Consider the following 13,364-nt stretch of genomic DNA (forward strand, 5'->3'; position numbering starts at 1 on the left):
TGACGCCTTATTCTTCCACAGATGTAACACTTGTTGGTGTCAGGACCAACATGTATGCTCACTATAGAACATAACTCAAGAAAGTAAAAATAAATAAATAAGGCCGTTTCCTTGCTGATGACTCCTTTTAGGTCTTAGTACTGCACAACAAATCTGACTCAGGTCTATTATCCCAAAGACTAAACAGGCACCATAACATCCTTCCCTTGCCAATATCTACAAGTATCAGAGAGGTTAACATAGGCTTGTTAATATTTATGCAAACTATGGTGATACAAAAAGATATCAATGAGGGAAGATAACAAAAAGGGGTAATATGCAAGGATGAGATATTAAAAGGGCTCCCCCCAAAAAGAATATGATACACAGTAGTTAAGTCATTACGCAAATCTCAATATTCAACGTACGGTATACTAATTTCCCTCATCAGGGTCTAACACAACAATTGATTATGGTAAGGTAAACTTGTGTGGTCTCTGCGCGCGTGTGAGCACACGCACACACACACAAGCACGCACACACACACACACACACACACACACACACACACACACACACACACACACACACACACACACACACACACACACACACACACACACACACACACACACACACACACACACACACACACACACAGACACACACACACACACACACACACACACACACACACACACACACACACACACACACACACACACACACACACACACACACACACACACACACACACACACACACACACACACACACACACACACACACACACACACACACACACACAAAGAGTCTCTCTCTCTCTTCATTCCTAGCATGGTCAGATCTACAGCTCTCTTAACAGTTACTTACTGTCCCGCTCACACATACACCATCTCACTTTTCCTCTTTCAAAGCTAACTTACATGTACAATTTATGTCATTAATTTTCGTTCTTTCGCGAATTTTTTCTCACTTTCACACATTCTCTCTTGATTTTGCTCAATCTCTCTCACATTCACACATTTCACCGATTTTACTAACAATTTACACAGTCACTAAAATATCCAATAATGAGCAACACTAAAGTAATGACTGAGAGTTGTGATCAAGGGTTCCATCTCTTGATCTGCCTGGTGCAGCATCCTGTGAGAGGTGACACCGGTGAAATCCCTCCAAGCACCTCTTAGTAGTCTATAACGACCCCTGTTTTTACAAGACACCACTCGCTGTAGCACACTCCTCTACACTATTCCATTTCGTTCATGATTCTCTCTCTCTCTCTCTCTCTCTCTCTCTCTCTCCACGTAGTTCTTTATCCGTCATACTTTTCCCAAATACTCCACTTCAAGAGTGTACGAGGAGGGAGGTATGCATCATACGAATAAGCCACCTCTTCTCTTTCAGAAATTGGAAAGAAGATAAGCTTGATACTGCAGGAAATTCAATATTCACTTCCCAGCACCTTCTTCTGAAAAACATGGTACTGGAGATGCCATAACAACTGAGGATTGTTATTTAGGTGTAATCTTTAGGTCTTACTACACCAAACATAATCATCAGCCTAATCCTGCTTCACTACTGGAGCCACAATCATTAGCCTAATCCTGTTTCTCTACACCAGTCATAATCATTAACCCAGTCCTGTTAGCTTTATCACTAATGAAGATATATGCACGTGTGAGAATTGTCAGGGACGCATTCGCTCGTTATTTTGATCAATTCTGACTTCTGTTCATCACTGCTCACGAGGCCATGACTTGTACTTTATGTTAAAAGATGTGTTCCACCTCCGACATTTTCAAATTCTCCCTGTTCTCGTCCTCTGAGTCTGTTGACAGAAGTGGGGAAGGCGGTGGATCAATCGGCAGAGAGGTGGCCTACAGTCCTAATGGACCCAGGTTCAAATCTCCGCTGGGGCAGGGAACATTTTAAGGATTTGAATTTCATTAAATCAGGCTTTACTGATTTACCAGATGCCCCGTCGACATGCCGTAAAAATACCCCCGCCAATACCAGTACACCAGTCCTGCATGAGACAGTCCTAGCATGTATTCAATATGGACGGTGGGTGTTTGCGCCGAAGTGGTGACATGTGGAGGTGTATGGTATGTAGGAGGACTGCTGGGCCTTGATAGCAGGCTGTGAAGCCTATGCCCAGAGTTGGCCACATAAAAAAAAAAAAATCGTTATTTTTAACAGATCTGTTGATATTAATGGTTAGTGAAGATGCAAAACGGGTACAAACTGTTACATAACACGTTAAATTGTTCTCCCACTGTTTTCAGGAGTGGTGTGCATGTTTTGGAGATTGATGTTAAAGGTGTCTTCAATCATTCCTGCAGCTGACACGTTATCATATCAATGTATTACTGTAAAAAAACCAGCCAGCTGCCCCTGGTCATTTTCTGGGCCTCTTGTGGTACCAGCTGTTACGTATGGTATGCTACAGGACAGAAAAGAAAGAATGAAAGAAAGCAGCGCTCTTCAGCTCTGGCTTGAAGGGAGGGCAGGGGAGGCGAAATAAAGAGAAAGAGAGATTAAGAAGAAACCAGAGACGAGGGAAATAAACAGAAGAGCGTCAGTAACCTTTGGTAAACCAAGACGACCCTCCCTCTCTCTGGATGTGCGTGGCCACAAAAACAATGATCCGGCTGCTCGACATCCTGCCCCCTGGACAACAAATGTGATATTACCATCTGTTACCATTTTTTGCGACTCCTGAGAAATGCGAACCTCGTTAAGTCTCGTGGGCATGACGTCAACCTCAGAGTCGCTGTGGGGAAAATGATAAGGATATTTTTGGTCCACTTCTGGTGCTTTCATGTGTTAAAGGCTCTCCACATACAGCTCTTCTAAACAAAGTGAAATTACAAACTTTTCCCTCTACATCCTCTTCTCACTGACGCGGACGCCCTTCAGTTTCTCTCAGCTGCAGTGTTCTCGCCCTGGTATGGCCACTACACTCGACTCTGCTTCTCTGAACTCTGGCTCCATCTCCACTCTCTTAGGAATACGTGGCACCATCTATCCACACAGCCCCACCACATTTTCTCTTTAGACCTTTCATACGAGAATGACTGGTCAGTTCTGGGACAATTTTCATCATTCTATCTTTAACCTTGCCTACAACCTAAGTTCTTTCCTAGGCAAAGTGCATAGGAGTGAGGAAAAAAAAAAAAAAAAAAAAAAAAGTGAACGCTCTTGATATCAATTCCGTGTTGCTGATTTTTTGGAGTCAGGGACAATGTTTGCAGGTTCGGGCCGCACCGCCGGCAAGTCATATCTCTGGTCCCATCAGCCTCCACCTCATAAAAAAAAACGTAAAACCAACTTTTGGCGGTCGTGTCCTCCAGTCAGGCCTTGTGTAAGTGTTCTAGCGAATGCAGGTTTTTGTTTTAAACCCCTTCAGCCAGGGAACAACTTTATTAATTTCATACTGGCTAACGTTATATGATATATTCAGTGTACGTACTTGCACTACACCCGCTGCCCACCCACACCCATCCACATTCTCTTCTCACACTGGATACTCATCCTTTCCACCCACACATTACCTAACCACAGTCAAACCTTCTCTTCTTATGCATAACCTTTCCCATATATTGCCTAACAGACAAAATACATGCTCTTATCCACCCACACCACCTACCCAAACTGTCTAGTCACTCATGTCCATATACACTCCATCATCCCACGTCCACACACACACACACACACACACACACACACACACACACACACACACACACACACTTCACTCCTCCATTCACACATACACTGACGCATTCAAACTGATCACCCGTCCCACACCCTCCCTCCCTCCTTCTCTCGTCCACCCAGTTCCCTACTCCAGCACATCCTCCCAACCTCCATTCAATACACTCGTTCTGACCCTCTCGTTTATCCATCCTGCGTTCCACCCTCCATTCAACATCTCACCCTCCCATCTCAATCCCCCCCACCTCCCACCCACTCGTCCCATACCTATCCAATCATTAGCACACCCATCCTCCCTCCACATCCATTCACTTTTAGCCAAACATCCGACACCCACCCTCCTATGCTCAACCACCCACTCTCCCACATCCACTCCTTTTCGCTGCCACACCAACCCATCATCCCAGTAAATGATCATCTTCATGCCAGGTACAATAAAATACTACATTACCTACAATTGCCTTCTCTCCATCATGAATACTAAGCTGTAATAAAGAGACTAACCCTAGAACATTATGCTAGTCATGAAGATGTGCTATGGAATTGATAGAGAGCCCTGCAGTATTGTCATATTCTACCACTGAGCTCGGTGAAGTATGCAAAAGTGGAGAAATCTGGGCCAGGTTAAGAAAACTCGACTATAGCCATCAATTACATCCACATACTGTTGAGTCAATCTTTGTGGTTTTCAGGTCCCTCCCATTATGCTTTGCTCCACCGTCCCACTCTCAGCGTCTGAGTAAGGATTTATGGAGCGAGGATATGAGCTGCTCCGCCATTGTTTTCACCTGTGGTCATCATGTATGCATAGTATGCATTCAGGGTTATGTATCCCGTTTTAATCTCACAATCAAACACAGCCACATCAAACCTAACCAAACTCAATCACACCACTCGTAACGTAACCTAGCGTCTCCTCCTCTCACCCTGCTCCACCCTCACTCCTACCTTGATTGCATGCACTGTGAGTCAAGTCCTCGCCTTCAAGTTGATGTGTGACACAGAACTAAGCGCCGGTGTGTGTGTGTGTGTGTGTGTGTGTGTGTGTGTGTGTGTGTGTGTGTGTGTGTGTGTGTGTGTGTGTGTGTGTGTGTAAGAGAGAGAGAGAGAGAGAGAGAGAGAGAGAGTAGGTACTATTCCAACAACGGAGAAGCCTGGTGAGGTTAGCAGAAGACAAGAAACAATAAAAACAGAAGTTACATCACTTTGTATTAAACTTCTCCCCTCTACAGCCACAACTACAACCACAACCAGCAATGTCAACTCCCACGTTGAGTCACCACTTGGCACAAACACAAGGCCAATAATTTATCCATTTTGGTTCTACGTCCATTCATAATATTTTGTGAATGGGATACTGTCTGGAGGTTAGACAACTTAGTTTACAGCCTGGGGGGAGGAATATTGGAGGCGGGACAATGGAGCTAATAGGGGAACTAAAGAATCTCACACTGAAATGACCACACATCCATTCACTTTGGCGTGAAACTATACTTCTGATGTTGCTGATGAGCTTTCACTCCAACTCTCCCCCCAAAAAATAAGAAGTCCGATGTAAGGGACAGTCTCAGAGTGTTAACTCTGAAGATGCCGTGTAATTACCATAACCTCTGCGTTTCTTGTAAAATATACTATACTGTAGATCATTTTTAGAAGTTCTGATTCTGTCTTTTGATAGGACGACTACAAAGACAGGATGTGGCAAACAGGCGAAAACTGAAGCAGGAGTACCTCGTTTGAAAATACGGTACAAGAATGATGCTTGTATCTTATTTTTTCAATGTAAAACAACTGCCGGGCATGCAAGTTCAGACATCAGGTTCCATTATGCACCGTTCCAGGATTTTCAGTCCGTGCATTAGAGTATCTGACTGAATGAACTAAGGTGCCACTTTGGTCGAATATCATATGCCGTGGGTTCACCGATTCAACTTAGAAGGCTTTGACGGTTTTAGATGCGGAAGCATCTTCAGAAAACAGACAGTGAACCAGTCTGTCAGTCACTCAGTAACAGTCCGCCAGTCACTCACTAAAGATGTTCAGAAACGTGGTACTCAACTCCTAAGGTTAACCAATTTTCACAATACACTCTAGACTAAAGTATCCTAGACTTGTTCCCCACACTTGTAAAGCGTTCACTGGGCCTGACTGTATATCTTCCAGCACAGGAAGACAGTTGGAAACGATACTGACAAATACCAGTGCTGACAACTTATGAAACACAGTGGCCATTTGCAACAGCATTTACAGTAATATAGTAACAGAGGGACCTTGATATAAGGAAGAGGCAGAGAAGGAAAATACACATGAAGGCGGTATGGAAATTATACCATGGAGCTAAATCAGGTCAAAATCTTGAGTACGTCCAACACAGTAGGAAAAGCTTCACTGAAATCTCTTTTGAAAGAAGAAGGACAATTAGATCCCTGTTTGAGCGTTTGTGACGGAACATACTGTTAGTGAAGTTGCAGAGGATATTGAATTTAAAACTTTTTTTTTTTTTATGCGTGGCCGACTCTGGGCAAGGCTTCAGGGCCTATTTCTCGGGAGCAGTGAGCTATCCCAAGGCCCAGTAGTCCTCCTACACCTCCACATGTCACCACTTCGGCGCTAACACCCACCGTCCATATTGAATACATGCTAGGGCTGTCTCATACAGGACTGATGTATTGGTAATGGCGGGAGTATTATTACGACATATCGGCGGGTCTTCTGGTAAATCAGGAAAGTCTGCTTTTTAGGAAATTCAAATCCTTAAACTGTTCCCTGCCCCAGCCGGGATTCGATCCTGGGTCCATTAGGACTGCAGGCCGCCTCTCTACCGATTCAGCCACTATAGGACGCTTCATATGTGAAATTAAAGCAACTAGACGACAGAGGATTGGGGACAGCTTTTTTCTTTTTTCCAGGTATTGACTAAATACAGTCACTAAGGGGAGAAAATGAAGAGACAAAAGACCGGAGAATAAAGCAGACTGTATATTCATCGAGTTTTGTGGGAGGCAAATTTGTGACTTGGGACTTTATTTTACCAGTCGTACAACTCGGAAAAGTAAGGACAGAGAAGTGATTAAAGCAGGAGTGACACGTCCCCACTCAGCCCCCGTATCAGTAGCCTGTGTCAAACATGGCGCGGGGGGGCGTAGGGAATCGGCTGTGAGCGTCTGTGAGGGATATTGTGGACTAGATTTTGCAATTTAGATTCCAGTAACAAGTGAAGGAAGCGGGAACTGGGCCGTGAAAACCTTCTGACATCCACTCAGTCGCGATGGCAGAGGCAATGTAATGTGGGTCAACTCTGGGATTGGGCGTCCGGCAATAAATAGGTAGGTAAAAAGCGGGAATGGGCCGGGGAACTCTGAAATGAGGTTAGGCGGAGCAATGCGGTGAGGATTATAAGGCCACAATTAGCCATAAGTATTGTTTAAGGTGGTGAAGGGCCAGTGTGGAGGACAGATGGTCAGTTCTGGTACAATTTTCCTCAACCCATCTGTTCCTCTTATGATGCGCAGACGTCAAGTACACTTTTTCCATATATCTTGAACTAAAAAGCACATTTAGCGCTGCCTTTTCTTGAACAGAGAGAATACTGACAGGACTGTACCTTTAGTTTCTTCATCTGGAACAAGAAAAAAAGTGAGACACATCACATCTGGAATAAAGAAAAGGTTAGACACATCACAATCCACAGAAGACTTTGGAGGGCAAATTTTAGCCCCTATTTTCCCCTTTTCCCTTTAGTTTTTAGAATCATTAATCCCTTTCTCCTTATCCAGTCCAAAGCTATCCCAGCACCTTCATTATCTGGCCTTGTCCCTGTCCTACCATGTTGTCCTTCGTCTCCTAGTCTCCCCCAATCTTTTCCCACCGGTATCTTTGATCTCGCCTCAGCCTCACCCCGACCCCCAACCCAGGCCGTCAACACAACCCGTGAAAAGCACGGTACTCTAAACCACACACTGGAGGTGACGGTAGGCAAATGGATGAAGGAGTAAACCGAGACTCGTATGGGGCAAAGTCAAATCAAGGCTGTTTTAAAAAGGTTCCAATGCTCTTCTGGCCACAGACGTGCCAGGAATTATTCACAGTAATGTCATTCTCTCTCTCTCTCTCTCTCTCTCAATCGCTGTCTGTCTATCTATCTATCGTCTTCTCTTTTGCCATCCGTTAGAGCCAGCTTAGCCTGATCTAGACACAGGAACTCTGCACCGACAGCCCCATGTCCATCACATTCTTGATCACAGATACCATGTTTCCCAGCAGTGGTTTAGGTTACCGATGATCAAGTGTGTGTGTGTGTGTGTGTGTGTGTGTGTGTGTGTGTGTGTGTGTGTGTGTGTGTGTGTGTGTGTGTGTGTGTGTGTGTGTGTGTGTGTGTGTGTGTGTGTGTGTGCGCGCGCGCGCGCGTAGTGCCTACCAAAGTGTGTGCGGCGTTGGTACATATTGACTTATGGGGCTTAATAATCCATTTATCAACACTCCAGTCTATAAGGCCACATCGTTTCTGAATGCTGATTCTTGCAAAATTTCTGTCTAATCTTTTGGCGTGTCGTGGGGGCGTTAAATCCGGAATAACAGCTACATTGGGTCTGGATGAAGAGGTAATAAGGACGCTGTATCCTGGAGGCGATGTATGCCATCGATCTGATAAGAGGGTCATGATTCACCCGGTAAATCAGATAATTGTGGGTTGTGTGCACACTCAGATCAGCACAAGAAACAGGGAAGAAGACATCACTCATCTCCTACTCTAACCAAACCTGACGGTACACACACACACACACACACACACACACACACACACACACACATTCTCTCTCTCTCTCTCTCTCTGACTTTCTACCTTGCTCTTAATTAGCCACTATCCCATTCTTCCGTCTTTAATGTCTTCATCACAACATACTAGTGAAGAGGTCAACACTTGCTTCAGTCGGCTGTTTCCAAGTAAACTGACTTGGGGATAGTACGGGCGAGTGCAAACTTTGACAGTAGCACAAAAAGGCCTGGAATCAGTCTGGCGACGTGAGAGAATGGAATAAATGATCATATCTACTGAAGTAATCGCTAAGAAACACTAGAAAAAAATGAACAAATCCCCAACAGAAACAGTGGAGGGGAGTATAGAATTAATAGATATGGCTGAGTGAGTGCAAAGAATGTAAAAATTAACAACAAAAAACTTTCAACGACCAAAAAAGTAACTATAAAACCAATAAATCTATACCAACGATCAGACACTGTTAAAATAAGCAAATTTCATCAAAAAGTACAGAGCACAAGTAAAACATGAGCAAATCTGGTTCAGTAAAAATTTTTTTATACCGTACTAAATCAACACGACATTCTTTCGACAAAGAAATATATGTGAGTGTACAGTACAGTCGGCACCAATCTTTATGTCACCTCTTCTGTTTCTCTCTTTCCATGGACTCTTAAACTCAGTGTGGTAAATCAGCAGCAGCTGAGAAATATGGCTTTATTTGTCCACAGATCAGTATCGTAAATGTCTTGCTGTTGAGTCACTGTTGTGATTATGAACGCCGGTGGTGAGAGCAGCAGGAGAGGCGACATGACTCTTGATGCCGACCGCATAACACCATGTCAACGCCCTGGCATCCCTTCAAAACACCTCCCTTCCATCGTAAGTACAATCATAGTCATCCCGCCCTCTTCATCTGCCCTCAATTATCTTCATATAATCTTGCCGCCATCACTGTCATTGTCTGCTGGGGCATCATCATCATCATCCCCCCAATCCCAGTTCCCTCCTAAGGGATGTGATAAAGCAGAATTAAGAGAGAAATTAAAATGCACATAAGTAGGACAACAAACAAACGCTATGCTCAACGCAGTGGGTCACATAACCCTGGCTCCATCTCACAAACAAAACTATCTACACCTTTTTTTGTGCCCTTCCCGCACAATTGTGGGACAATCACTCCATTAAAAAAAGTATGTATTCCCTGTCAGTGATATCTTGGTACATAATCCAGCCACCCATAGGAAGTGTTCCGTCCTGTCGTGTGTGTGTGGGGGGGATGTATGTGTGGGGGGAGGTGTATGTGTGTGGAGGTTGGTGAGTGTGTATGTGGGGGGGGGTGCAAGAGTGCGCCTGTGCAGGCGCGCTCTCCCTTGGGTTTTTATTGGTAAGGTGTATGGGGTGGGTACATTAGCGGCACGGGCGTGGACAGGCAGAATCGGTGTTTCGTGTGGCCTGCTGCTGCCTGGTGTCTCGGATGGAGTGCCACGCTGGTCACACCAACTGATACCAATGTGTCACTGACCAACACCACCAATTCCGCGTCCAGGGAATCCTGCATTAGACCACCACGAGTCTTACTGTTGTTTCAGACGGGATGAAGTTAATGGGGTGATGAGTGATAAGAAAATGAAGGACGGATTAAGCTGTCAGACCGAACGTAAGCGAAGCTAATAAACTGATATACGGATAGATATAAAAAAGACAAACTGATGCATGTACTGGTGGACAGATATGAAAGACAAACAAACAGCCAGACCTGTTTTTCTTGTGGTCCCTGGCTCATCTGAACATGAACCCGGTGGACTGCTGGCTGACTCTGTTCTTCTGCACACCACATTTTCCTTTTGGATGACATGGAAGAGAGTTATGGAACGTTGGTATCGATGGGACATTTTTATAACCGTACGTCCCTGCCCAGTTATATCGATGCTACAGCGTGAAGGCATACATCTTCAGCACCAGCTACACCTGAAGACAAACTAAAATTTTGTAAACAGCGATATGTATGTAGACTAAGAAAGATTTACTGTCACACTAATGGACGTACTTGACAATGATCTGGCAAAAACGACAGGCATACCGATATATTTCTTTTCATAAATGTCATTACTACCGATTTCATCACTACTATCATCAGACACTATCACCACCCCAAGTAGCATCACCACCAATATCATCACTACCACTATCATTACAACTTCTGTCATTACTATTATTACTACTACCACTGTGATCAACATCATCACTACTACTATCATCATATGGCTACCACTACCATCACTTCCACTATTATCACACAAGAACGAATTTGTTAATGAGACACACTTTGCATTACTCATACATAATTCCCGACCCCTTATCGTCTTCCATTATTACCAACCTGCCCAGTCCTTTGTTACGTATGTTACCCTTTTATTAATTTCGGTGTAGGCTGAACACGAAACGCAATACTATTAACGATGACACAAGTAGTAATCACAATCAAGTTTATCAGCACAATTAATCCTCCAACGACGAAAACAATCTTAGCTATTTTAGGCTCATAACTCTCAGACGATTGAATTTCCCGTAGAAGTCGTCTATTCAGGCCTGTGGGTTATAAATCTGTCTTACGTAACCGTTTAAGGACGATCGAGATCTATACTACCTTATTTTCGCTACCGTAAGACCATTTTATTACGAGTGAACTGAAGAGAAATGAAACGTAGGCTGATTGTGTGATATAATAAGGCATGCTATTCCAAGGAGTTACACGACAAGGTTACGATATTCTAGGATAGCCCTGAACTTGTCAGACGAGAAATACAAATGTTAAACGTGACACAACATTGGAAATTGTAGCTGACAAAAATATTAAACTGTCCAGCCTAAAATCCGGCAAGTAACTGATACGAGTGTAACGGGATGAAAAGGATATTATAAATCCTTAACGTGTGACATATTAGTTCCTTGTAAATCCTGAATGTAGGAGCTATAAAAGCAATCCTGAACGACAGGGAAAGTAGCAATAAGTACAGTATATGCCACCAGCAGTTCTGACGCTGCCAAGCCTCCTTGGTGGTGTTGGTGATGCTTCCAGTTGTACGGTGACGCAGCCAAGCTTGAGTGATGCTGTCAGTGTGGGTTGGTTGCTGCTCCCAGCTGTCCCAATGCAGCCGAGCCACCTTGATGGTCCCAGCTGTCCTGACGTAGCCAAGCCTCCTTGGTGTTGTCTGTGTGGGTTGGTTGATGCTCCCACCTGTCCTGGCACAGCCAAGCCTCCTTGGTGTTGTCAGTGTGGGTTAGTTGATGCGCCCAACTGTGCTGACGCAGCCAGGTCTTCTTGTTGTCAGTGTGGGTGCTGGTTGATGAGCCCAGTTTTCCCGACAAAGCCTCCCCTCTTCCCTGGGCGGGGGAGGGGGGAGGGATGAAAACTTCCCCAGTATCCCTGCCTGTCATAAAAGGCAACGACAAGGGGCCTTTTTGTCTCCAATCTTTCTCTCCTTACTGTCCTCTTTCCTCTTTTGTCCCATCTCTCTTCTTGATATTTCCGTGCTTCTTCTGGCCTTCACTTTCCCTCTACCGTACTCCTACAGCGCCATGTAGCCATATTATGGCTTGCTGCTAATTCTTCATTATTTCTTCTTTCCTGACGCAACCAAGACGTCTCCTTGGTGTTGTCAGTGTGGGTTGGTTGATGGTTCTAGCTTTCCTGTGAAGCAGCCAAGAGCCTTTGATGCTGTCACCGTGGGCTGGTGACACTACAGGGTGATTCAGTCCCGGACAGAGTCTAGTGCTATGATTTCCGTGCCTCGTGCGAGTGAATCCCTTTGTATAAGGTGGCCTTACGTTGACGCTGATGAGACAATGTGGCAAGGACGATGCTATAGGGAAGCCTGATGCTGACCAGTCACGAGCAGTGATGCTAATGGTGTTGGTGTGGTTTGAATGATACTTTAAATGGCACTGATGCTGACATGCCACCCAGACAGTAACAGCGGTAGCTTAAATCATGTATGTATTGACTGTGAATGGCACTGTATGGCAAACGTGATGGATAAAGTATTGCAATTCTGAACCTAAGACATATAAACTACTTGTAAGTCCTGAGCATAAGAAACACAAATGTAAGTCCTGGACGGGAAAGGTGAAAGGCAATTGTAATTTTAAATGTAAAGACAAATGTGATGGATAAGGTATTATACAACCTGAACGTAGAACATACATCATTTCTGAACCTAAGGGATATTAGGTCCTCTTTGATGAAAAACTGCCTTGCTGTGGCGAATAAGCTTGTGCAACCCAGTGATCAGTTGAGCTACACTAGTCCGGTGCAACCATACTAGTAAGGTACAACCATACTAGATAGACTAACTGTTATGGATCACCGAAAAGTGTTCCGCTGGCAAACATACTGGCCAAGTGTATATCCTGAATGTGATTAACACAACTCCACGTTCTGAAAGCGAGATATAATTGCCAAAAGCAAATTCTGAATGAAGGAAGAATACTGTAAGCTGAACGTTACTGCTGGGGTACTGTATGTAAACCAGGACTGTTAGATAGGATATAGCAGCCAACAGTAAACAATGAATATTAAGCACAGTCAGAAGTAACTACTGAGTCTCAGACATATTTACCAACTGGATATTATGAGAGTTACACCTATTAGCCAATTGATTACTCTGAACGTGAGGGATATCAACCTTGTCAATGCAATGGTTCACCTTATACATTTATTCTCGTTAACACAGTATAAACTTATGTAATAAAGACAAACCATACGTTTTTAAGGAGTAATACAGACACTCCAACTCGGATGCCAAACATCAAACCTTATATTCTGGTTATCTCCTGCAGATTTAAAAAATATCCTGGTGATGTGGTAAGTAGATCAGGAGTTAAGGTACAGTTCTGGTGTGTG

General features: G+C 44.1%; 1 protein-coding gene across 1 annotated transcript in view; it reads left to right on the top strand.

The window, feature by feature from the left end:
- LOC145418631 (uncharacterized) overlaps positions 1–4,442 on the top strand; it is a 55,352-nt gene extending 50,910 nt beyond the window's left edge. The window contains exon 9 of the mRNA XM_080286995.1: positions 4,392–4,442. Within this exon, the coding sequence (XP_080143121.1) occupies positions 4,392–4,442 (51 nt within the window). The remainder of the gene's footprint in view (positions 1–4,391) is intronic.
- Positions 4,443–13,364: the final 8,922 nt, after the last annotated feature.

Source organism: Coenobita brevimanus, chromosome 115, assembly GCF_032717465.1.
Source record: "Coenobita brevimanus isolate Jiangsu-jjx chromosome 115, ASM3271746v2, whole genome shotgun sequence".
NCBI classification, from domain to species: Eukaryota; Metazoa; Arthropoda; class Malacostraca; order Decapoda; family Coenobitidae; genus Coenobita; species Coenobita brevimanus.